Genomic DNA, 25,882 nt, shown 5'->3' on the forward strand with positions numbered 1-25,882 from the left:
CATACTCTATCTGCGACTGTGAGCCCCCAATTTAGCTTCCTATCCAGTACGAGTTCTAGATATTTAGCGCTTTCAGTTACTTTAAGGAGTTTTCCCCCTAAAAATATTTGTTGTAGAGCAGCTGTTTTATGTTTTCTGCTGAACAGTATCAGTTCCGTTTTTTGCACCAAAGTGATAGTATGTTAAGAGCTCTTTGTTGAAGATTATACAGTGTTGGAAAGAGTTTACCCGAGATTGCTATTACAATATCGTCGGCATATGAAATTATCCTACCTCCCACTTTTTCAAGTTCCTGAAGAAGACTATTCGACGGTCAGGTCTAAAATCAGCTCCGAAATCAGAATACTATTAAAATTGTTTAAACAGAGCGAAAATAGGAAAAAGATGAAGTAATAAATATTAAACTTAAATAATAATTTAATATGATAAAATTCCTTAATATTTTATGAACGATTTTTTAGACTTATGAATGAGTTAAAAACTTTCACTGCATCGCTTATATTGAAATTTTTCGTTTCACCATTCGCACACACACACATTTGCACTTAAAGGCAGGCATAGTGAAATTATCGAATATCTTTCAGCTATACATTTATATGAGAGATGAATACACGTGTATAAATTATTTTAGTATAAAAAGTAATATACGCATAAGTACATAGAAACATATATGTATATGTAAATCGTAAAAAAAATAATGGCTTTTGAAAAATTCCAAAACTCTTACTTGAACAAACGATAGCATTCGCGTTAATCGGTACGACAATCGGTACCCGGCATGCCGGCAGTGAGCGGGTAAACAAGCACTCCATAGGAGATTCTAATTGATTTTAACGAAGCTTAATTGGTTGCAATGGTATTTGCGGTGTATGTATAAGTTGATACACAGAGCAAATTTTCTGGTAGAATATTAACTTGGAATGCCAACTTTGAGGGTAGTCATAAATTGAATGATTTAAATCTACATAATAGTGTATCTTGGCGAATTCTAACATGGAGAAAAGATTTTTAGAGGTGTGGCCATTAGATCGTTAACAGGCTCTAAGCTAATTTGGAAGAATCGGCTGATAGACTGACGTATCCCTGGTCATCACAGCAGTTTGTTTATGAAAAAATGTGGTTGTGGTGGTAATATACGAAAAACATCAATCTTGCTGCTTCGTTGCCGTCTAAACAACGCCTGATTGGACGAGTGTGTGAATACGTGTGAAATGAGGGGCAAAACTCTGCTGCCTCGATGACATGGCAGCCGAAGTTACTCTCCCAATTTTGTTTTCCACGTTAGCTAATGTCCAAACCTGGTTATCTATCTTTCTTGGGATTCTAGGATCAAAACAAGAATGCAATCATTACAATTTTTTGGTCGCAACTTTTTTATAACGAAGTAATAAATTCTAACTTTTTGCTTAAGGCTTCTGTTTTCAACCTGTACTTGTATTTTAGGTGCACATAATTAAATTTGTACAGTTTGCCAACACTCCACAAGAAAATAACCAGTAGGAGGTTAAAAAGTGATTTCTCAATGTCTGACCAGCGGACACCAGTCGGTTAACCTCTGCTAATGTTTACGGAAAGCTGAGCTGCCGGTTAATTTCCGGTAAGCTGTCAACTAAATCATCAGCTGGCAGCTGTTGCTAGAGGAAAATATTAAATTTTGTTTGCCATTGATTTGCAAGTTTACACAGACTTTTTTATTAAATAACTGTGTATTAGGCGAATCAGCCTTCTATTCTGTTAAGTCGGACGCCTTAGTCAGTTTGTATGTAGCAAGGAAAAGGCCAGTGCTACTTCAAGACTTTCTAAGGATTTTATACGATCGGCGAGTGCTATCAATAATTTTTGTTATTCAGCGCTCTAATTGTGTGCGTCTAGATGTTGTTCCATAAATGGAGGGATCTACACCTTTAAGCCGACCTGAACAGTAGATATTTTTTATGAGGAGCTTTTTCATGGCAGAACACTCAGAGGTTTGCCATTGCCTGCCGAGGGACGACCGCTATTAGGAAAAAACGGAGATTCGAACATACACACTCCGAATGGTAGTCACGCACCAACAATAATTTATAAAAATAATGGGCCTCTTCTTTTCGCCAAGCCTTAGCAAGGGGCGAATAGATGAAGCAACTGGCACAAATGAACATATGTAGGCCGACAACGCGGGAAGAGAGCTGCCTTAAATTACGAGTGTTGGGACCTAATGAGCTATAGCCATACTCGCTAGCGGATGATCTTACTCGATAACTTTGTAGTTGCTTTTGCATGCAAATTTTTCGTCAAGTAATCGAGCATACAGGGTTTGATTGAAAAGTAATGAGCCTTATTTTTAAGCAGTTTTATTAAACCTTTGGGCTTATACAACTAATATTCTTCAAAATAGGACCCTTGAGCGTCAATACACCGTTGGTAGCGGTCCTTCCACTGCAGGAAACATTTTTTAAACTCATCGCGTTCAATTCGGCTGTCACATTTTTTTGGATCGCCTCGATAAGTCGAAACGCCTCCCCTTCAGCTTTCTTTTCAGGCGCGGGAACAAGAAGAAGTCCGGGGGGGACAGGTCTGGGCTGTAGGGAGGGTAGGGAAGCACCGGAACCCCCATCTTGGCCAATGCAGAGGTGCAGAGGAAGGCGGTGTGCGCCGGAGCATTGTCGTGATGAAGGGTCAAATTGTTGACGAGGTCGGGCCGAACCCGGGCAACGCGGTTTTTCAGCCGAAGGAGCACTTCTTTGTAAAATGCCGCGTTTACAGTGCTTCCTGGAGGTACAAACTGTTAAGCTTTACGCAAAATTTGATCGAGTAACGTTGCTCCAACGATCGTTGCATTTTCGCCACTGCAAAATCCTAACAAACTTTTAAAACAGCTTTCACGCGCGGACCGATGTTGACTGCACCGCTGTTGCCAGCGAACTGGCTCCGGTTTCTAGGGGAAAGTCCAACGATCATTTTCCCCCACCAGCTGATTCGGAAGATCGCTTGGCAGACGCTCCGCGCGGGAAGGCTCATTACTTTTCAATCAAACCCTGTAGATATAGCGAGTGGGGAAATGGCGAATAGAATATACGATTTATATAATAATATCAGTATATATTTTGATTATATGCAGATTTAAATAAACACTATATATGTATGTATGTATAGGTAGGTGAAATGGTTGAAGTGCCGGTCTAGCACTCCTCAAGTAGCACTAAAGCGCGTTTTGATACCATTATGAGACCTCCAACAGGCAGATATCTACAGCCAGCCAGAGCTGTTGATACAATAGAGAAGATTGATGGGATTTAGGTTGGCGCACTCTTCCAGGCTGACGAAGAAAGGAACACCCAGTGATCTTAACCGTCTAGCTGCCAAACACAGACATTTACAGAGAAAGAGCTCAACAGTCTCCTTCTCTGAAAGGTCCCCACAGCATGTGCAATGGGGGTTAAATGGTAACCCTTGCTTTTCCGCGTGTGTGCCGATCGTCCAGTGACCGGTAAACACAGCTACGAATTTGGAAATTGAGTGGTGAGGAGTCCAAAGGACTTTCTGAGTCCTCGATATATTGTACTGGGGCCAAAGGGTTTTCGAAATAGCCCATGAAGAAATGGAGCTCCATCTTTTCTGCGCTTTCCTGAGAAATAATTTGCGCAGTCCCCCCTTAACAACTGTCAAGGGGATGCCGATGCCCGGGTAGAAGGTCTCTGAGGCCAATTCAATCCCCTTCTTGGCAAGCTCATCAGCAATTTCATTTCCCTCTATGTTCCTATGTCCTGGAACCCAAATCAGAGAAATGTTACCTGCACACCCAAAAGATTTGATCTCCTCATTACAGGAGTTTATTATGTAGATATGTATGTAGGTATGGCATACATTTTTTTACTGTGTATGGTCGGGTATTAACATATCAGAAGCTTATGCATGGGCGGAACAAAAAAATCGTTTTGGGAGGGGCTTAGTGCTTCGTTACTTTATATGCTGATTATAACCTTACGTCTAGAACAAATAGAAGAACAAATGTTTTTTTTTTTGTGTTAAAATTTTTCTCTAAATAATGCTTCTCATGCGCAGATTTGAATCTCAACACATATTTTAGGACTACTACAAAATGGACTACAAAGAAATGTTCGACCGTGATGATCGAAATAAATTATTTAGGATACATATAACTACGTACTTTAAAAAACTCTCGATTATGAGTAAGAAGTGTATTATAAGTTCCAGACTTAAAAAAAATTATATTAAATTTCAATTCTTTGGGGGTTATTGAACTCAAAATAAACAACCCCATAATTGCACATAAATGCATATGTTTGTTATGAAGACTATTTGCTACGTCACACACATAGATACGTGATTAAGTATGGTATGCATAAGTACATGTATGTATGTATGTATGTATGTCGGTATATATCAGTGTGTATTGTAGATGTGGAAATAGCGCACTACCCACAAGTGGTCTCCTCTTAACCACATTCGCGGCATCGGATGGACTTTGACAAAAAGTATGCCCCTCTGACATACATACATACATACATACGTATGTGCATTTACGTGTTCGTAAGTTTTATATTCTCTGTGAGTGGGACCAGTACTGTAGTCCATGCGAAATTTTATTACAATTGGAGCAACAAGAGTTTGTTAGTCGGATCGTTTTGTTCGAAGATGCTTCGGATATAGCAATAATTTGGAATAAAAAAATGTAAATTTTTCAGAAAAAAAATCGGAAAAAGCGTGTAGAATGGGCTCCCCGATACCAACATTTTACGGAAAAAGATTAGTCGAATGTTCTGTGGCCTGATGAAACGAACTTCCGAGGGGTTTCCTAGTTTAATTTAGTTTTATTTTTAGTTTTGTGTATACTGTTAAGCCTGGGGGAGGCGGCAATATGATCTGAGGCTGTAAGGCTGCTGATGGTGTCGGGTCGCGTAGGTAGTCAAACGTACATACATAAATGAATTGGAAGCTGTACTTTTGCCTTCGTTAACGTGTATTTTCGGCGCAACTAATTTATTGTAGTGTTCAATTCCAACAAGACAATGTTTCTTGACCCAAATCAGCGACTACGTTTCGAGACAATACCATTGCTTTTTTAGATTGGCCAGTACAGCCTCCAGATCTCATCCTCATAGAGCACACGCGGGTTATTTTAAAACAAAATATAAAGGAACTTAGCATTGCAACAGCTCTGAAAAACGCTTTAATTCAAGAGTGGAGTGCCATTAGTACATCCGAATGTGAAAAGCTTGTACGCAGTATGCCCCAGAGGACTGCTGCTATTATCAAAGCAAAGGATGGACCTACTAAATATTAATGTTAGGACTTTTTAAAACGAAAAATTCAGTAATTAATGAGGTGCCTAGTACTTGTGGCCAGGGCTGTATGTTACTGGTCCACAGGCGACTGAGATATTCGAAAAACGACACAACGAAAAAAATAAAAAAAACGCGATAAATATTTTTTTTTGATTTTTATAAATTTAATTTTTTTTTCAATAAAGCATAGGATATCATTTTTGTGAAGAGGAATTAAAAGAGGAGATTAAATAAAGGGTGATCAATTTAGGGGTATCTTATGTTAAATTGAAAAAAATAACGAAAATTCAAATTGATTGGACAATCTTTATTATTTTTGTATAATAAGGCTGCAAAAATAGCACTAGCAAGGGCATCGAGCACTCCAACATAATATATACATACGTTGACAGTCAAGCGGCAATAAAGGCAATAAATTCACATGAAATTTCATCTAAAAGCGTTCTTAGGGCCAGGGAAGCCATATAGAGACTAGCCGCAGACAGACGGTTACACATCTATTGGGACATAAGAGCATAGCAGGAAACGAAATTGTAGATAAGATTGCCAAAAGCGCTGTTTACATACAATTCGAATAAGAAAACGACATACTAAAACGTTTAAAAACGGTATACTCGTACAATGACGTCGCTGCAGACATGAAAACACGGATAGACAGGAGGTGGAATAATCTAGCCACTTGTAAAACCGCGAAAATCTTGTATACACAGAATGCAGACAACTACGCCAGATTCGTACTAGCCCTGTCTAGAAAGGAAAGCAGAACTATCGTAGGTATACTGACAGGCCACAATTTGTTAGCGGCACACGCATACAAGATGGGAGTTGCAAAGAATGATAGCTGCAGATTTTGAAATGAACTAAAAGAGAGGGAAACTCTTGAACACCTTTTATATTCTTGCCCTGCATTAGCTAGAACTCAAATGAATTGTTTAGGAGCTCTGCAATATTAAAGGTTAGAATGTCTCTCGGGGTTAGAGCTTCAGAGCTTCGGATAGGTCTATGTGATGGCTTCCAGCCAGCCAGGTCAACCTAACCTAACCTATTATTTTTGTGTAGAACCGTTCATGACATTTATTTCTTAAAGATACTCCCTTTCAAATGTTCGCCGCAAATGCACCGTAATTCAACTATCGTAAACACCAATTTTGAAAGGATCGCTGGAGGACTTCGGTCGGTATCTTGGAAATAACTTTAGTAATGTGGGCTTCTAATGCCCTAATCGAAACTGGGTTATCCACAAAGCATTTCGAATTTACATACCCCCACAAATAAGAGTCCAATGGTGTGATATCACACGATCTTGGTGGTCAATGCACTGATCCGAAACGGGAGGCAATTAGCGCCGTCTTGTTGGAACCAAATGTTGTGGAGATCACGGGCTTTAGTTTCCGACATCCGGTATCAAAAAGTCGGTTATCATGGCGCGGTAACCAAGGCATATATATTTTTGCGAAACGTTTTCAATGCCATGCTTCGCTTGCAACATTTTCCAAAACTCTGGAAAGTGGCAGAGATTATTGCACTACCAAAACCGGGTAAAGATCCAACTACCGTATCATCTTATAGACCAATAAGCTTACTACCGACAATATCTAAAATTGCTGAAAAATTACTGCATGATCGACTAACCCAATTTCTGGAGAAAAAACGTATAATACCGGATCATCAATTTGGATTTAGAAAAAAACATTCGACTATCCAACAGATCCACAGAATTACAAATAAAATCCAAACAGACTTTGAAAACAATCGTTATTGTGCGGCAGTATTCTTAGACGTAGCTAAAGCGTTTGACAAAGTGTGGCACAAAGGCTTACTCCACAAAATAAAAATAATTATTCCTTTTGACTACTATCTTATCATAAAAAGCTACCTAACTAACCGAAGTTTCTATATTAAATATGACAATCAATGTTCAGATATTCATCAAATAACTGCTGGAGTTCCGCAAGGAAGCGTTCTTGGACCTCTACTATATGTTTTATTCACCGCAGGCATACCACCTCCTGACGAAACTAATTCATCAATTGCTACGTTCACAGACGATACAATACTACTGGCATCGGATAAAAGCTTAACTATCGCTACTGAAAAACTGTAGCGATACACAAACGCAGTTAAGGAATGGTTCGATAATTGGTGCCTAAAAATAAATGAAGACAAAACCGGACAGATTATATTTACTACCAAAACAAAATTTACTGCAGTTCCAATAAAAATAAATGGCAAAGCAATTACAATTAAACCAACTACTAAATACCTTGGAATACATTTGGACTCGAAACTAAATTGGAATCACCACATAAAGCAAAAGGTCAAACAAATAAAAGAGAAACTTCGACAACTTCATTGGTTAGTCAGCACAAAATCCAGACTTACTATACAGAACAAGCTATTATTGTACAAAGCCATGATTAAACCAATCTGGCTATATGGACTACAGGTGTGGGGAACGGCTAAAAAGTCTCACCTAGTAAAAATTCAACGACAGCAATCGAAGATTCTTCGAATTTTGACCATGTCTGACAGGTACACGAAAAATGATGACATCCACAGAACTTTTAATATAGCAACAGTAGACGAAGAGACCAAAAAAATAGCAAGAAGCCACTTTGAAAAAATACAGGAACACAATAATGCAGAAATCAACAAACTTCTGGAAAGGGAAAAAAACACTGAAAGACGCTTAAAGAGAACTCGACCAAGCGACTTAATGAATGCTAAAAAATAATAAATGTGCAAAGGGGTTAAATTGCTGTTAAATTGTTGTAAAATTGTAATTATGTAGAGTAAAACTTGTATTGAATATTATTTAATTGTATATAGTATTATTTCGTTTATTTTAATTTTTATCGCTTTGGCACTGGTCATTAAGCGATGTATGTAAATCCTGCCCAAATTGTTAAACAACGTACTTAATGTCAATGGACAGATGTATAAAATAAAGGGGACAAAAAAAAAAACAAAAAAAAAAAAAAAAATGGCGCGATAGCGTTCGCCATTCACTGTTACATTGGCGTCAGCCTCGTCGTTGAAGAAATATAGGCCGATGATTCCTCCAGCCTATAGACCGCACCAAACGGTTATTTTAAAGGGATGTAATGGCTGTTGTTGAATGGTTTCGGATTGCTTTTCAGTCCAATTTTGCTTATTGATGTAACCATTAAGCCAAAAATGGGTCCCATCGCTGAACACCATAAGTTGGCCTGAGCGCGCGATGAACACTTTTCATAGAGCGTCGATTTTTGTGATACAACTGTACGATTTGGAAGCTTTGTTGAGGCGTAAGTTTTCCGTGAAGAAATGTCAATGAATACTGAAAAAATTATGTACTTAGTTTGACGGTAGTCATGCGTGATCTGTCAAAAAAGTCCTATTGGAAAAAGTACCTCCAATCTGGTCTCCCTTTAGTATTAATCTGTAAATATTTTATACCAAAGTTACGCAAAAGTGCATTTTTCCTATGGGAATTCAATAATAATTTTCAAATCGTTTGAGCTAAATATAATAAATAAACTATATAAAATTTCAAAGCAGTTTTTTTAATAAAAATATACTTTTTCTTTTCCATTTCTACTCCGCAGTGGAAACTTTTATATTGCGCTTGATTAGCTAGTATGAGCAGCAGATAGCAGAACGCGTGACTTGGTATTGTTGCAGAACAGACTCAAATTGAAAACTTTGAAATTGTTTTACTATACATTTTGGTTATTCGGATTATGCCACTCTTGCAGCAAATTAACGGTATATTGTGATAAGTAAATATCTACAATGTGAAATAAAAAAAGGAAAGGTTTCACGGCATAAGTCTTGTGCTCATGAACTTATTTACCTCACTCCATAATTTGCAGTCACCAAGTTTCTCATTCTGTTAGTTTTGGCAGACATTTGATTAGTTTTTCACTGGGACAGTCATAACTCAAAGAGAGTGATTGCAGATGAACCATTGAATTAAATATAGGTCAAACGGTACTTGCTGATTTTTGTGGGAACATGCGCTGTGGGGCAACAGTTTTAGATGAAAATGAGGTTTTACAAGCAGCTGAAATGCTACCACACGGATTTTTACTTCACATATTTTCTAAGCCGCAAGATACAATACCCACATAATATCAATATAATGGATTTATTTTGGAAACCCACATCGATAAGGACTACGTATTTAAATCCGGACAGTTGTAGTAACGTTCTCTTGTTGTTGTTGTAGTAGCATACATATTCCCCATACATGTAGGATAGTGATAGTTCTTGGTCGGATATAAATCCGGCTCGTTCCGGTAACGTAGAACCGATTGTCATGGTAACGGCTGGTAGTTTTTTCTGAAGTACTACAAAATGCGCCGGCAATATAATATACAAGAGAAAGGCTCGGCGGAAGATGTATCAACCTTTGCAACGTTGAGCTGTAGGGAATTTACAGTAGTCTGCTCTGCCTTAAAAGGCAAAGTAGGCGAAGATCTCATTCTTTCTTCCGCTTGTTGTTGTTGTAGCAATATAAACATTCCCTAGAAATAACTGTCGGAGGCGGTCCCATCCTCACGATCTCTATAATTGGTTGCCCCTTTTATACTCTTTGGATCTAGTATTTCCCCCATGCTGCAAAAACTCTCCCGTTCGCCACAAAAATTTCCAATTCGTGCTCAGTTTATCTACAAAAGTTATTGGCGACTCACCCGGTAAGATTTTCTATTACAAAAACAGAAAACAAAACATAGATTGCTTACCTGTACATATCCGTAAATATAAGAAAAAATGGCTTACAATGGCTTTTTTTATATTTTTACTTTTTTTATATTATATTTCTGTCTGTTGTAGAATTTTGTTACATGATTTTATTTATGTATTTATTTTCAAGTAATTGTTGCCTAAACATTCGTAAACAACAGTCCACTTTTTATCTTAATAAAAATTATCAGTGTCACTGCAGTGATATCTCTTTTTGCTGCAGCTTTACATCTGATAGAATCTTTGGATGATCTCTACACTTTAGAATTATTTAAGTATTTTCTATATTTTTCGTTAGTATTCAGCATTTACTATTATTTTAAAGAGCATTTTTAAGTGCCAATTTGTATGAAGGAAGTTTGCCGATGGATGTATATTTTCCACACACAGTAAAAATGCCCTTATTTTCTTTAATGTTTATTTGTGGGGATGATTGAGTTGGCAGAGTACACGTGTATGTCTACTAGTAATAGCTAAGTTTTGTGGCTGCAATTTTTCTTAGGCATTAGCAAATTCAATACCTTTCTGGATGTTCTTCTTCAGCTCAGGCAGTGCAGCTGCCAACAACTTCTTCTCGAAATCATTCAATTTGGGTAGACCCAAATTTTCCTGTTGACCACTCTTTCCCAAAATAAGTGGGGTAGAGAAGAAGGTCGCTTCGGTGATATCGGATTGCACGTACGAGCACTCGACAACACCCTTCTCACCATTCAAACCTTTCAGCAATGAGCCGGCGAAGCGTGCACCAGCGTATGCCATGGACAGAGTAGCCGAACCAGCTCCAGCCTTGGCTTTCACCACCTCAGTACCGGCCTCCTGAATGCGTACGGTCAATTTTTCAATGGTGGCCTGATCACCCTTGAATGCGGGCTGACATTGCGAAAGGATGGGCAAAATTGTAACACCGGAATGTCCACCGATAACGGGGATGTCTACTTGCTGGGGGTTAACACCCAAAGCGGCACCAATGAAGGCACGTGCACGCACTACATCCAACGTGGAGACACCAAACAAACGTTTGGGATCATAGACGCCAGCCTATAAATGTACAATAGTTGAGTGTTAGCTGGTTAATTTACTAAAGGCTACACAACAAGTAAACATAGCATACTTTTAGGATGAATCGTTGACTAAGTAATAATGCATTGCATACAAATGAAGTAAATTTTTTGTATACTCAGCTATAAATAGCCTTCTTTACCTTCTTCAGAATTTCAGCAGCAATCGGAACGCAAGTATTAACTGGGTTGGTGATGATGGCCACGAGAGCCTTTGGGCAGCTCTTGGAAATTTCATTAGCAATATCGCGTATAATACCGGCATTCACGTTGAACAGATCATCACGGGTCATACCAGGCTTGCGTGGTACACCAGCAGGTATCACAACGACATCAGCATCTTTAGAAAAACAGAAACAAAAATAAGGTAAGAATGATAGGCGTTTTATTTTATAAATAAAGAAATCTTAAAACAATACATGGTTTTTTAAAGTTGTACCATAAACTCGATAAAATATTTTTAAAGCTAAAGTAGTCTTAAGTCTTAAGTAGTCTTAATGGTCTCAGGAATTAAGTGCAACTAATGGCGGCCGTCGGTTCGAATCTCGGTGAAAGATGAAAAAATTAAGAAAAAGTTTTTTTCTAATAGTGGTCGCCCCTCGGCAGGCAATGGCAAACCTCCAAGTGTATTTCTGCCATGAAAAAGCTCCTCATAAAAAATATCTGCCGTTCGGAGTCGGCTTGAAACTGTAGGTCTCTCCATTTGTGGAACAACATCAAGACACACACCACAAATAGGAAGAGGAGCTCGGCCAAACACCCAAAAAGGGTGTACGCTCCAATTATATATACTATATATTATATAATGCGGATTGACACCTAAACTTAATTCTCATAATTTCAGCGGATTAAGGGAATTTTCGATGGCAACATTGCCGATGACAATTATGAAACTTTTAAAGAGCGGAACAAGGGAGACTGAATGCAATGCTAGTTTACACTAACATGTTCGCAATTACATTAATTCTTTTAATTCGTAGAGTTAGAGAAATTGCAATTCAAAATATTTTTAAATAAATAAATATTTCTTAGTATAAGGGCAGCTAATACCCGTATTTGTTGCCTGTGGTGCACCTTTGGCAAAACTATTCAGTAAGCAAATCAGCTGTTCACTAATCCGCGTAACAACCATCTGTCACTCTACAATTATAATCAGAATTAACTGCGCCTGTAATCCCGAAGTCTGCCTAGGCTATAGATAGTTTATTTATTTATAGGAAATATAATTATAAATAATTACATTACAATAGCAAGGCAACTAGCATCTGAATCTAAATGTATTAGTATGTGATGATATGACAGCAAAAATTAGGTGCGTTTCATAATAATAAGATACCTTTGGTATAAAATTTTTGAACTACCATAAGCTCGCTTTTACTTTCCGGAGTGGCTTTTATTTGGCGTCATTTTAACAGTTATACACTTAAGACTTCCATCAATTGTTTCTGGTGCGAAAGCTCACTCTATTTTGTAGAACTGTTATCTTTTTCCAAGAAGCTGCACTTTTACTAGTATTTTTGGCATTTCATAATGATAAGACACTAATCGAAAATAAGCTATGAAGAAATAGAACGTGCTGATTGTTGTTTTGGATGACTTTAATTATAATTTTATTCAATTCAACCTAAAATGCCGAGAGGTTCAATTTTATCACAGGAGGAGCGTGGAAAATTTTTGGCTACAAGGATTCAGGCTTGTCAATCAAATTAATTGAAAAAAAAAAAACAGGCAAAAGTCGCTGTGTTATCCGGAATTTTTTACGGAGCCCTGAGAATTACAACATTTTGAAGCCCGTTGGAAGAAAATTATCACTATCAAGTCGAAAACAGCGAGCAATCATATGAAAAGCTCCTAACTCGACTAAGCCTTGCGCCAACTTGGCCGCTGTTGTTCAAAATTACCGAGGTGCAATCATTTAAAATTATCAAGAATAAGAAAACACCACGGCAAAATCTGGCGCGTCTTCAGTTTGCAGAAAAACACCTAGACACCAACTGGGACACAGTAAGATATTTGGAATATTTTTAATGTTGCCCAATTTCATATTATTTTTTAAAAAGGTTATATTTTCGGATGAAAAAACTGGAAGCTTGATGGACCTGATGGTTTTTTAAATTATTGAGAGATTTGCGCAAGAGCCCCCTTTTATTTTCCAAGCGCAACTTCAGTGGAGGTTCTGTTATGGTTTGGAGTGCACGTTTTGACAAATAGTCTCCTTCCTTTTATTCAGAATAATCGGGAAGTGCTCTTCGATTTTCAGCAAGACAACGCCCGAATCCACGTAAGCAGGGAAACAAGGCAGTATTTGACCGATTGTTCTGGACTGGTCGGCGTTTTCCCCGGGTCTAAGCCCCATAAAAAACATTTGGGGTATATAAGTCAGAAGAGTTTACGCCAACAATCGTCAATTTGACAACACCAACGAGCTTAAAGCGGCAATCAAGCTAGGGAATGGGCATTACATTGAACAAGTAGTAGCAGGAGAGCAAAGTGTGTTAAATATAGGCAAATTCATTTAACCTTGCACATGTAAAGGGTGTTTTTTTTAGAGGTTAGGTTTTCAAGTTGGCACTACTTTTTTCGTAGATGGTCTTTTTGACAGCTGTCACTTGATTTATGCTCAGTTTGGTTTGCCATTTCATAATGAATAGACTTACACCTGAACAACGTTTGCAAATCGTGCAAATTCATTACGAAAATAATGGTTCGGTTCGCGCGACGCATCGAAGAAAATTTTGTTCAGCGATGAAGCTCACTTTTGGTTGAATGGGTATGTCAATAAGCAAAATTGTCGCATTTGGAGTGAACATAATCCACAAGCCATTGCTGAGACGCCGTTACATCCTCAAAAAGTCACTGTTTTGTGTGATCTATGGGCAGAGGGAATCATTGGTCCATATTTCTTTAAAAATGAAGCCGGCCATAATGTTACAGTCAATGGAGAGCGCTATAGAGCCATGATTAATGACTTTTTCGTGCCTGAATTGGACGATGTTGATGTGGACGACCTTTGGTTCCAACAAGACGGCGCTACATGCCATGCAGCCAACGCAACAATCGATTTATTGAAGGAAACTTTTGGTGAGCGCATTATCTCGTGCCGTGCACCTGTGGCGTGGCCTCCAAGATCGTGCGATATAACACCGCTGGACTATTTCTTGTGGGGCTATGTGAAGTCGCTTGTCTACGCAGATAAGCCCGAGACGATTGACGTCTTGGAAGAGAATATTCGGCGCGTTATTGCTGACATACGGCCCCAATTGCTGCGAAAAGTGGTCGAAAATTGGGCCTCTCGGCTGGAATTTATTCGAGCCAGCCGCGGCGGCCACTTGCCCGAAATCATTTTAAAACATAATGGCAAACCCTTATCTTTATAATAAAGCTAAATTCTTGGCCATAACATTAAATTTTTTATTTCATCTTGAAAACCTAACCTCTAAAAAAAACACCCTTTACTACAAATTAATTTTTGTCTGAATAAAAAAAATAAACAAAAATTCCAGCGGGCAAATCGTATGCCACATGCCAAGGCGAATCTTTTAAATGTGGTACCGGTAAATCAGATGATTTGTTTTTTTTTTTTCTTTCGCCGCGTCCATGCGGCTGTCAGCACAGAATAAAACAAGGCGAATCCAGTTTTTCTTTTCTACTTTTCCCAATACTTTGCCGTGACAATCAAACGTACAAAACATTGTTTTTGTGTAATACAAGCTTCGCAAACTCTCCAAAACTGTGTGCATTTCTCTCTAGAAATTGAAATTATATATAAGTACATACATACATATATTGATAAAATGGGTTCACTTCAAGAAGACGTTAACAGGCTTTATAATAAACAAACTACAAAAAATGTACAAAATATGTTTAGTGTATTTTATGTGGAAGTTATAAGCAATCTTTCAAATTGAAGAGAACATCTATCAGCGAAAAAACAAAATACACACCTTTATAAAGGAATCAAAAAAAAACATTTGATGTACAATTTAATTTTTTGATGTAAAAAAAAAAAAATTAAGTACTATGGCATAAAAGCTTATGTAGATTCTTAATAGATCTCATTAATGATCATTTATGGGTTAATGTAATGTAAGCAAGGTGTAGACAAATTTGCTTTACTTAATAAGATTGCCGTCAGTACTTAACATACATTGCTTTCACATTGCAATAGCGCAATTTTTCTTTTTATTAGGAATTTTGTTTAAATTACACTGGTTTGATTTGAACGAAAAAACAAAACCAAAAAAAATCAGACGGAATATGAGCGTGAAATGATTTGCGCTTATTAAAATGTTCAAACTGCCTCTAAATGGGTTTTCATTATGGAAAAAATTAATCATATATACTATTAATACTGATATTTATTATTTCATAAATAGAAACATTGCAGGGCCCTTTTCCAATATCTTATATCTAAGTCGCTGGACTTTATTTTATATCAACGGGGTGGGGGGAGCAAGCTTTCTGATCACAAAAAATATGTGCCATGATTTATTGCCCCGGAAGCAAAATCTACTCAAGTAAATTTTTTGGCACAGCTACACTGATATAGTATGTATTATACTTTTTTTCTCTTACGTACGTATTGAGCATGCCTACATATATATTTAGCATGTATGTTTGTATGCACGAGTTGTACGAATTCCCACACATTCATGTATCTATATAAGATATTCCCATTTGCATTATTACGTAAAACCATAATTCCTACGTATATTTATTTATTTCGTTACGTCAAAGACGCATGACTAGTGTTTTAGTATTTATTTATGCAGTAAATACAGTCATGGACTATAAAATAGGAGCGCGAAATTTGGACCAATTTTGGCTATTCTACTTTTGTTTATTGAGTGTCTATTAATTTTTTATAAAAGTTCAATCGTTGTTTCAAACTTTGTTCAAAAATTATGAAAATTCTAGAAATTTTCACCAAAATTTTTCACTTTTTATTCAGAATTCTTAGAATCATTTTTTGTAGGCAGTTTTATAGCCCATCCAATTTTTTTATAATAAAGTGACTACGGAATATTAAATTTTTGAGAGTTTGTTTAGCGGACTTTGTCACACATTTTCTTTCATACAACGAGAATTAATTTATTCGATAATTCTTTATATGGAAGCAAATGGCTAGCAGTAAACGCGGGAGGGGTAAAGCTAGTTTTCGTATAAAGTTTTACTCAAAAAGTGTTTACAGCCTCTAATCAAATGTGTGAAGAGCCATTTACTTGTCCCACAAATCGAACGAGCTACAGGTATATGCTGATAAGAGAAAACGTAAGAGTGTCATAATCAAAAAAACCAGCTTTAAAGTTTTCAATTTAATATTGAACAGTGATATAATCCAAGATACTAAAATTGAAGCGGAAAAATAGGCGTAACTTTTCCGTGACATAATCGTAAATAAGGTATGTTAGAGAACTAAGAAGAGAGTGTCGAAATAGTCAAATTAAGTTAGGTTTGGTTAAGGTAAACAAGGAATATAATACAAGAAAAGTAGATATAAAAAAATAGTGTGTAAAAGAAAACTAAAAACTAACGCCACCTCAACGGTTAACTCTGTCAGATTGACTTTAAATCGAGTGGCATAATATATAAAAAATATAAGTATAGACGCATAAAAATAAAAAATAAAACCTTCTGATGGGATAAATTTAAAAGATATCGCTTTAATTCTTATACAACAGTAAAAAGAGCAGCCATTTGTAAATAATTACTATGTATATCAAACAGTTTTTTTTAAATTTTTTTTAATTAATTAATTTTTTTAATTATTTTTAAATTTTTGTGTTTAATTTTTTATTTCTTATTTTATTTTTATTTAAACAAATTTTTTGTTTTATTTCTTATTTTATTTTAATTTTTTATTTCTTATTTTTTTTTAATTTTTTTTTCTTTTTATTATGACACACTTCCAAGATTTTTCTTTTTTTTTGCTATTTTTTTACATACATAAATACATATATGTATATTTACGCACATTCTTTGACCTGAGCAAAATCCCTTTGTAGGACAACATCAAGATGTACTCCATAAATTGGAGGAGAACAATACAAAGTATGCGTCAAAATGTATGTATGTATGTATGTAGTTTTTAAAATCCTCTTTTTTATACCAAGTTCCTACGTGCAGTTGTTCACCGAACTGCTTAAAAATTGTTTTAAAAAATTACAGAAAATGTCCAGATACTCGAAATAAGATATTTGAAGTAAGTTTAACAATTTTTTAGAAAGATACTCATGAAACACACCATTTGTGGAACAACTTCAAGACGCACGCCACAAATAGGAGGAGGAGCTCGGCCAAACATCCAAAAAAGAGTGTAAGCGCCAATTATATATATATATATTGAAATTAGAATTGTTTATCCCAAAATTATTTGAGTTTTCTTCTTGACAACAGCTATCAAATGTAATAAAATTAACAGAGGTCCATTTGAGCAATAAATAAAGCAAATTTTTCTGTCACGTTTAGATAATTATGGTTTCATTTATATACTGGGAACACCGAAACTGAAGTTTCAAGCTTTTCAGTAGCGTATTAAAAAAAAAAAAATAATAACTAACAAAAACTTTTGGAGATTTAAACGAAATTTCTTGATTTTATACTTCCTGCATACTCCTTGAATAACAAATTTGTTGCCTTTTATACTCCGTTATTACTCGTTCTAGAGAACAAAAAGTTAAATAATGGGTAGAATATACCAGCTCTTTGGAAAATATAAAATTTAATAAATTTATAAATTTGTTCAAATGCAATGCATTAGTTAATTCTATATTTGTTTGTGAATGTAGTGGGGAATATACAAAAACCTACTTATACAATATTATACGTATATTATATATACAAGTATAGGGCGCAAAAGAGAGTAATCGCATATTTTTTTATTTCACGAGATAAATAAATATCAAAAGAGAGGTATGACTTCGATAAGGTACAGTTCTTTTAATCATTTAAGTCCCAAGTAGCGTAATCGCGCTGTTGAGATTTTATATCGATAAAACCCAGTAAATTTCGAACATTGTGACGACATGTGCAACGATGCATTACCGATTGTTGAAGTCGCGAGCTCAGACTTACTGTAGCAAGTACATCACATAGCCTCATTTAACGTGTGTAAATATTAAATTTTACGATAGGTAGAATAACACTATAGTAATACAATAATGCATTACAAAATAATGGTTTTAATTGTTTTTGTATTTTTCGACAAAACTTCCCAGTCCGCAGTGACCAGTAAGAATGGATTTTAAGTTTGTTGTTGGGTACGTTTGTGAGTTGTTTTCACTAAAACTATTTATTTTCATCCTGCTCCCGAATGATAAGATATACGCAGAACCAAAATAAAAACCAGTTAAAAAAGCTCATTTTTTCAAAGCATCAGCAATGGCGACGCTGAATAAATGTATGCAAAGTCGACTTCTTTTCTTCGCAAATGGAAAATCACAAAAAATATGTCATGACGGATTTATAAAGATTAAATACAAAAACAAAACCAAAAGTTAGTGTGAAGAGCATTCAATTTTAAAAGAGCTTCATACTTTAGATAACGAGGTGCATATGTATGCACAATTAATTATTTGATCTGCTAAGGAGCGCTTATTTAACAGTATAACATTTTTATTTAATATCCATTATCACATTGTTCTTATATCCATAATATCTGACATTTGTTTTCAAACTATTTCATTTGGGAATAGTTTAATTTAGAATTTAATTTAATTTATTTGTATTTGACTGACCAATCAGATTTTTGCTAGCCTATAATATTAAGTTCTTTTGTGTAATTATCCAATATGTATGTACATATTCATACGATTATTCACGTTTATATACATATGTATATACGTAGCCCGTTGTTTTTTTGTATCTAAAAATCTAACTTGGTAAAATCTAAATAATATGCATAGCGGTATAGATACGAAAATCAAATAAGAACTTACTCTTTAGTGCTTTGCCCAATTGCTCTGGTCCCATGTGACCTTCAGTTGTGCTCTGGGTGTCAATGTGCGACAAATCGGCAGCCACACCGGGAGTGTGTACGATATCATACAGCGCCAAATTTGTAACCAATGGGTTGTTCTTCAATAACAGCGAAAGGGGCTGTCCAATACCTCCAGAGGCACCGCATACGGTGACCTTGAAGTTGTTCTAGAATATAAGGTTAGCAATTTTATTATCGTACATGTCATAACAAATACGATACACAGATCGAGTTGATCATAGTTAAGAAATTTTCCGATTTGCGACCTTGATTTAATAATTTTCTTCTAAATCCTCATTTTGCTGTTATTGATTACGTAAACACCAAATACGTATGTACATGTGGTCACTTGCCCTCATGCCATATCCGAAACACTATTTTACTGGTTACATTATATTACAATAATTTACTAGCACCCACCTGCTTTGTGGTGGAAAACCCCCTCACGGATTGGATAGCCAACTGTTTGGTTACTTGCTTCAACATTTTGTTTTTTTTTCTACAAAATTTGTGGGCTCGCTATTAAACTACTCCTGCTACGATGGCTGCTGATTCTCGCCTAAAAGAAATTTGCAAGCAACAAAGCAGCGAAGTCAAAGATTCGCCTTGATAACAACCCTTTCATTCGTGACAGAAGCAGAAGACAGTGCACGAAAGCAGAGAAACAAAGGCCAATTTGACATATAGGGCAGCGAATCTTCTGCAGACAGCGACGTCGGCTTCTCAGTTAAGAACTCGCTTACATATATATGAACGCAAGGCGAATCTATGCACGATTGCTGGGATTTTGACGTTCACATACGGTGCCAAAGCTGCTTGAAGTTGGCGGCACTTTTTTGCCCTAAAGAGAACCATCAACTTTCTTTTCACTGTATCATCGCCAAAAAAACACAAAAAAATGCATTTAGAGGTCTTGTTATAATTCATGCTTTGACAATTTAACACGCAATGCCGCATTTTCGATAGTTTTTTTAATTTTAAAATCACAATATTACCAATCCATCCACTGTGGCTATGCGCTCACTGAATATTTACAAACAAGTAACTTCTTTCTATTTCATCGAAATCTTGACATTTGGGCAGCCAAATTGCCGAAACAAAATATATGTAAATGGTGCATGATTCAATTATTAAAGGTTTGCTCACTTGTGACATTCGAATTTTGACACTCCCTTACAAAAAGTCGCATTTAAGAAGGGCGTAGGAAGTGGAAAAATTATATTCCTTCTTGGTAAAAATGGTAGCAAAAAACGTTTCCTTTTTACTTAAATTATAACTGGTACAAACAGAAATTGCCAGGAATGATATTAAAAAAAATGTTATTAAGTTAAACCCAGATTGATATTTAGTGAATTGATTTTTAAATTGAAAACTGATCACGAAGTTGGGAAGTTTTACCAATATGAAGCTATTATATTACCTAAGTAATATGGCCCTAATGAATTCCTTGCGCCTTGCTTTACTATGCTTTGCCCAAGTCGCGATTATTCATTCCTAGCTATTTGACACACTACCACGGGCATGAAACACCAAATGATAGAAAATGTTGTTTGTAATAGCAGAGGCTCCTCTACAGGCAATTGCACACCTCCGAGTGTATTTCTGCCATGAAAAAACTCCTCATAAAAAGCCATCTGCCATCAGGAGGCAATGATTAGTTACATATTGCTAAATGAGCTCTTGTTGGTAACTTATGTATCTTTAAAGTAACGTAGTAAGTACTTCCCCCACCCGTATTTGAAACGCATTGGACTCAAATTGTCAAAACGTCCATCTTTCACGTTCATTGCCCCAAAAAGATGTTTTATGATATCCTGATTTAAGCTGTATGTCAGTATGTTTTCCATATCATCTTGGTTATTCACATACCGAGCAAGTGCGTATACACGCTTTTGAAAACGAAATGTTTTTCCTACAAATTTTACATTTCTTCCACTTTTGCTAAAAATTTCTAGAGTTAACATCCCAGTGTCTTGCTAAGGGAGCCGATTTGTCAAGAGGGAATGAGAAAGCTGCTTACTGAGCAAACCTTTTATTATTGAATCATGTAAATGGTGTGGTTGCTCTAGAGAGGTGACCTTATATGAACCCGTCTTGGTTATCTTTTTCCATTTATTATACCAGTTATTTTTGAAGTCGTGAACGATAGATTCGTTCATTAGATGAACTAGGAGGATCTAAAATTTAAGTAAACATTGCAGATTTATTACACACATTCGTCTTGACAAAAAGTGGATTTCTATATAAAATTGACATATTCAAATAAGTCAGTATGTGTGATCAAAAAACGCATTTGTAGAAAGTATTGTTTTTCTTCAATTGAAATAAATCACCATCATATTCAACATTTGTCCGGCTGGCGAAGGTGCCCTGCATGACACCAACCATCTCTTCGCAAGCTCATTTAAATCTTCTCATCTAATATTTTGCGCCTTTTGGACCTACCCTGTCGAAACAGTCCGTTCCTCAAATTGTCGACGTCGATGGTTGGTTTCACCGCTTTAATTAGGTATTGGTTTATGAGTTAACAATCACCAAGCTAAGCGAAAAGGTTCGTTGCGTTTCCACGACAGTCGGTTCTACGTTACTGAAACGACCCGGATTTATATCCGGCCAAGGACTGTCACTCCAGCAGCATTCCCCGTATGTAGGTAGGGGGGATGTTTATGCTGCTACAACAACAAAAGGTTCGAAGACAAAACATTCTATGCTATTACTTAGTGAAGCTCAAATTACAAGTGAAACAAGCAAAAATTTCATTATATTTATTCTTGATTATAAAATACACTCTAATAGACTTTCTGTTTTTGCATTTTAATAAATCAAACTTAAGTCTGCTAAGCATGGCCAGTGTGGTTTGCCTAAACATTAACCGCGTCGTTAATTTGTTGGTTAATAAGAAAACGGGCTTTGCGACTTTGTAAAACAAACACTTATTTTCAATTAATTTATAGCTTGTATTTTTATTTTTGTAGATAATACATTTAGATAATTAATAATTAATAGCAATGTTCTCCATTTTTTTATAGAACTACAGTACTATCTCGATAATCCGGACACGCGGTAGTCCGGTCACATCTATCACCGGACAACTGCATAATTCGGACAGTTTAACATTTTTTACTCTATAATCCGGACATTTTTCAAATTTGCTTCGCACTATGTACATACATATGTATTTTAAATTTTAGTTTGCTTTGTGAGTTTTTCGTAAAATAGCGGTACTTTAACAACAATATATGTATACGAAATGCAACAGCATAAATCACGCGTTGTGTTTATTCTTTAGTGACAAACTGAATTGAGTGGACATTATTATTATGAGCAGTGGAAAATTTAATAAAAGGGCTCATAAAACCCTTACTCTTCAGAAAAAATGTGACATTTTAGATCTCCTTGATAAAGGAAAATCATTAAGATGGTTTGAAACAGAATTTGGTGTCAACAAATCTACTGTTTTTGACATAAAAAAGAAACGTGATGCCATTAGAAAATTCGCGACTAAATGTAAAATGAAATAGTACATACTAAATAAAAAAAATGTTTGATTATGTACAGATGTACATATTATTATGTAAGTATGATTGTACTGTATTTAATAAAACTATTTATGTACATACATATATCTGAATTGCGTTATGTTCATTTCAAAAAAACAACGTTTAGTTGAAAAACAAAAATCATCTATAATCCGGGCACCCCCATAATCCGGACGACCCCTAACATTAAGGGTGTCCGGATTATCGAGATAGTACTGTATATTATTTTATCGAATAGAATTCGATCGGCTCTGAAAACCTTTTATTCAAAATCTCCAAAATCACCGTGCTTATTAATAAGGCTTTAAATGAAAAAAATTTAAAGCAAAAAGCATGAATACCTTTAACTTGTAGCAGGAAACATAAATACTTTTGAATTTAGATTTTATAGGTACTAATAAATGTACCTAGCAATTCACAAAATACAGATGCGTAAATGCATATTCTCTAACAAATATAAGCATATACATACATATCATCTAAATTTGATCATTTGTTGGCTAAACTTAAAATTTTTGTAGCTCCAACTCTACTTGCATATCAATACATTCGCGCCGCTCATCAAATATCTCTTTGGCGAGCATTTGCTTTTTGTGTTCCAATAAAGTGTTCTCGCGTATATAATGCTCTATTATTTTTTCGTATTCAACGTCGCCACCGGGCACATCGTCTGAAGTCACAGCGGCTTTATTGGCATTATTATTCTTCTTTGCCACTGATGTAACGAGTTGTTGATGTTGTTGTTTAAGCCGCAGTACTTCCGCTCGTTCGGCAGTAATACGTGCCTGTAATTGCACCTTCCACGCGAGCAATTCCTGATTTTCTAATTGTAACCGAATTAGTTGAGAGTAGTCGGGATGTGACTTAGGCACCATTAGAAATGAAGAATCTTCATCAATGTAAAATCCGTCAGGATGTGAACCATCAACGGCGAGTGGCGATTGCTCCTTTTGGGCGACTTTTCGTTGTTCTTCTTGTATAGCGGGTGTAATCTCATTATGTGCAATATCTTGGTGTAATGAATCCTTTACCGCTGTTGGTTCAGGCGATTCAGTAAGCTTAACGTTATTGGCATGCTGAGTATCTTCTTCTGTTAACCCGAGTTTCGTGAGAGGTTTAACCGAACTATTATCCAGTTGCGTAACTGTGCTCTGCGGTTGTTGTTGCTGGGTCTTTGAGTCAGTTGTGCCACTGATATTTGGTATGACACTTGTACTGCTGCTTTGTGAATCTTCAATTGACTTGTCCTGACGTTTCTCAAAGCTGCGTAATTTGCGTTTAAGTTGTGTAATAATGCGTTGCACTTCCCATAGTTGTTCTTCGCGTTTCTTCGAAACAAAACCAGCATTCATTTCTGAATGGATTTGTGCTAGTAAGCTTTCCTGCTTGCGTAGCTCCACTTGAATATCTTCCGGAGTTTCTGGGAGTTTTGGACTTGATGTTATCGGGGGCACATATCTGTAGGCAAAAGTTTAAGTATATTTTCAATTTAATATTAATTTAATTTTTTATACTTAATGATTATTTTGGCTATTCTGTATAGGCGATGAGACTTGCGTCTAGCCAACATATTGTTTGGATGAATCTACAAGTCATTCTAAACTTATTCCTACTATATCGTTATCTTATCAAGATATCACAGAATCTATTAATCTACTTTTTATTAACTTACTTGATAAGAGATACATTTGCAAACAAAACTCCACTCTGAGATAACAACGCTACCAGCAGCCGGTGTGACATCTGCATAGGTGGACTTAACAGCATTGCCAACGACTCAGGTGTTAGTTTATTATTTTTGCTATGTTGAATGACGGCATCAAAGTGGAGTAGTATCCAAGTGAGCAGAGTTCTGTTGCAACTGGGCAGTAGTTCAAGCAATTGTTTTAGCTCCTCCTGTTGTTTGCTGAGCGGGTTAATCGATGCTGCCTCCTCAAAACGGGATATCAGATCTGTGGTCAAAATTGGTTCAGGTAATTCACTGAAATTGCACGCAATAACAAAATTAATGTGTACAGTGAATAGATGGGGCATGATGTACCGTAAGAACAATTTCAGCAACGCGCAGGCAGTTGGTATATCCAATTCATCTGTTTCTGGTTGTCGTTCTCTATTGTTATATAATCGTTTATAATGTTGGATGCGTGTCTTCAACGGCTCCACTTTATATATTTGGTCACTTTTGAGTGCATGCTCCTGAAGGTAATCAACGCAATCACGCACCACAAGTGGCAAATCAACGCCATCATGACAACGGCTTCGTTCTGTAGCGAGGCTGATTGAAACCCCGAAAACAGGTTGCACATCTCCCAATTCAAGTACTTCTTCAGATGCATTGCTTATTTGTTTAGCCTTTTTATCCTTTTTATCTTTATCCTTATCCTTATCTTTCGATTTTTCTTTCTTTTCCTTACGATCTTTATCCTTCTTCTTATACTCCTTTTCCTTCTCAGTCTTTTCCTTTTCTTTTGGCTTTTCTTCCTCCCGCGACTCCTTTTCCGACTTTTCTTTATCACGCGACTTTTCACGCTTCTCTTTACTTTTAGAAGAGCTAAATTTGAATGTTTTCGACTTTTTGGACTTCGATGGACTTCTGTTGAAGCATAATATAAGTGTTCTTACTCCAACGGAATCTGAGAGCTATATAACTTACTTTGCATCTAAATCCTCTTCTGGAGAACTCTCTCCCTCTAACGCGGCATAACCTCGATCCTTGCCCTTATCCTTCTTATCCTTCCGTCTGCCGATAAGCAAATCCTTTTTACTTAATTTATCATGGTCACCTTCGCTATCTGCAGATTTGGTAAACTCTTATTTAAGCAGACTTAACTTATTTGATAATATATTATAAAATCCTAATATCCACTTACAATCACTATCCTCTTTGCTTTTTTTCGATTTTCCGTCTCCACCTTCAGAAGCATATAACCCTGGGAAATCTTTCTCCACATCCGGACTGTCAAAATCCATGATCAGTTTATTGGCCCACTGTTTTATTTATTAACAAACAAGATAATAATTTATGTATTTAAGATACACCAGTTTACAGTTTACATTTTTCTCAATTGTCAACAGAATAGCTGTCAGCTTACAATATTTTGTTCTTGTTTTGTTTTGCTCTCATGAATTCGCCTAACCATAGTTCTGGCAATATCGGTAAGATTGCAGCATAATTAAGGAAACTAAGCGTTGAAATAATAGGTTTTAGTTTTAGTGTACTGACGAAAACTTACTAACGACTTACTAATTTCGATATACAAAATAAAAAATAAATTTTCTTGTTTGTTTTAA

At 36.1% G+C, this 25,882-nt stretch overlaps 2 protein-coding genes across 2 annotated transcripts; both read right to left on the reverse strand.

Moving 5' to 3' along the window:
- Positions 1-10,303: 10,303 nt before the first annotated feature.
- LOC128862829 (malate dehydrogenase, mitochondrial) lies at positions 10,304-19,674 on the reverse strand. The gene is made up of 4 exons (XM_054101594.1): positions 19,473-19,674; positions 19,012-19,219; positions 11,218-11,414; positions 10,304-11,054 (listed from the first exon to the last, which is right to left on the reverse strand). Exons 1-4 carry the CDS (start codon positions 19,536-19,538, stop codon positions 10,515-10,517), a joined length of 1,011 nt encoding a protein of 336 aa, XP_053957569.1. The 5' UTR covers positions 19,539-19,674; the 3' UTR covers positions 10,304-10,514.
- Positions 19,675-21,951: 2,277 nt separating this feature from the next.
- Positions 21,952-25,829, reverse strand: LOC128862836 (ralA-binding protein 1). The gene is made up of 6 exons (XM_054101606.1): positions 25,684-25,829; positions 25,462-25,579; positions 25,245-25,383; positions 24,633-25,184; positions 24,264-24,572; positions 21,952-24,049 (listed from the first exon to the last, which is right to left on the reverse strand). The coding sequence occupies exons 1-6, from the start codon at positions 25,729-25,731 to the stop codon at positions 23,098-23,100; spliced, it is 2,118 nt and encodes a 705-aa protein (XP_053957581.1). The 5' UTR covers positions 25,732-25,829; the 3' UTR covers positions 21,952-23,097.
- Between the last annotated feature and the right edge of the window lie 53 nt (positions 25,830-25,882).

The sequence above is a fragment of the Anastrepha ludens genome, chromosome 2 (genome assembly GCF_028408465.1).
Source record: "Anastrepha ludens isolate Willacy chromosome 2, idAnaLude1.1, whole genome shotgun sequence".
Classification (NCBI taxonomy): Eukaryota; Metazoa; Arthropoda; class Insecta; order Diptera; family Tephritidae; genus Anastrepha; species Anastrepha ludens.

Bases quoted from the DNA above. Each gene is read 5' to 3' on its own strand.
- LOC128862836 (XM_054101606.1), bottom strand. From the start codon at position 25,731: ATGGTTAGGCGAATTCATGAGAGCAAAACAAAACAAGAACAAAATATT. The intron at 25,185-25,244 runs GTAAGTTATATA...ATGCTTCAACAG, and splicing joins GAAGAGGATTTAGATGCAAA to AAGTCCATCGAAGTCCAAAA. The intron at 24,573-24,632 runs GTACATCATGCC...GTGCAATTTCAG, and splicing joins TTGCTGAAATTGTTCTTACG to TGAATTACCTGAACCAATTT.
- LOC128862829 (XM_054101594.1), bottom strand. From the start codon at position 19,538: ATGTTGAAGCAAGTAACCAAACAGTTGGCTATCCAATCCGTGAGGGGG. The intron at 19,220-19,472 runs GTGGGTGCTAGT...CTTATATTCTAG, and splicing joins GGTTTTCCACCACAAAGCAG to AACAACTTCAAGGTCACCGT. The intron at 11,055-11,217 runs GTAAAGAAGGCT...GTACATTTATAG, and splicing joins CTGCTGAAATTCTGAAGAAG to GCTGGCGTCTATGATCCCAA.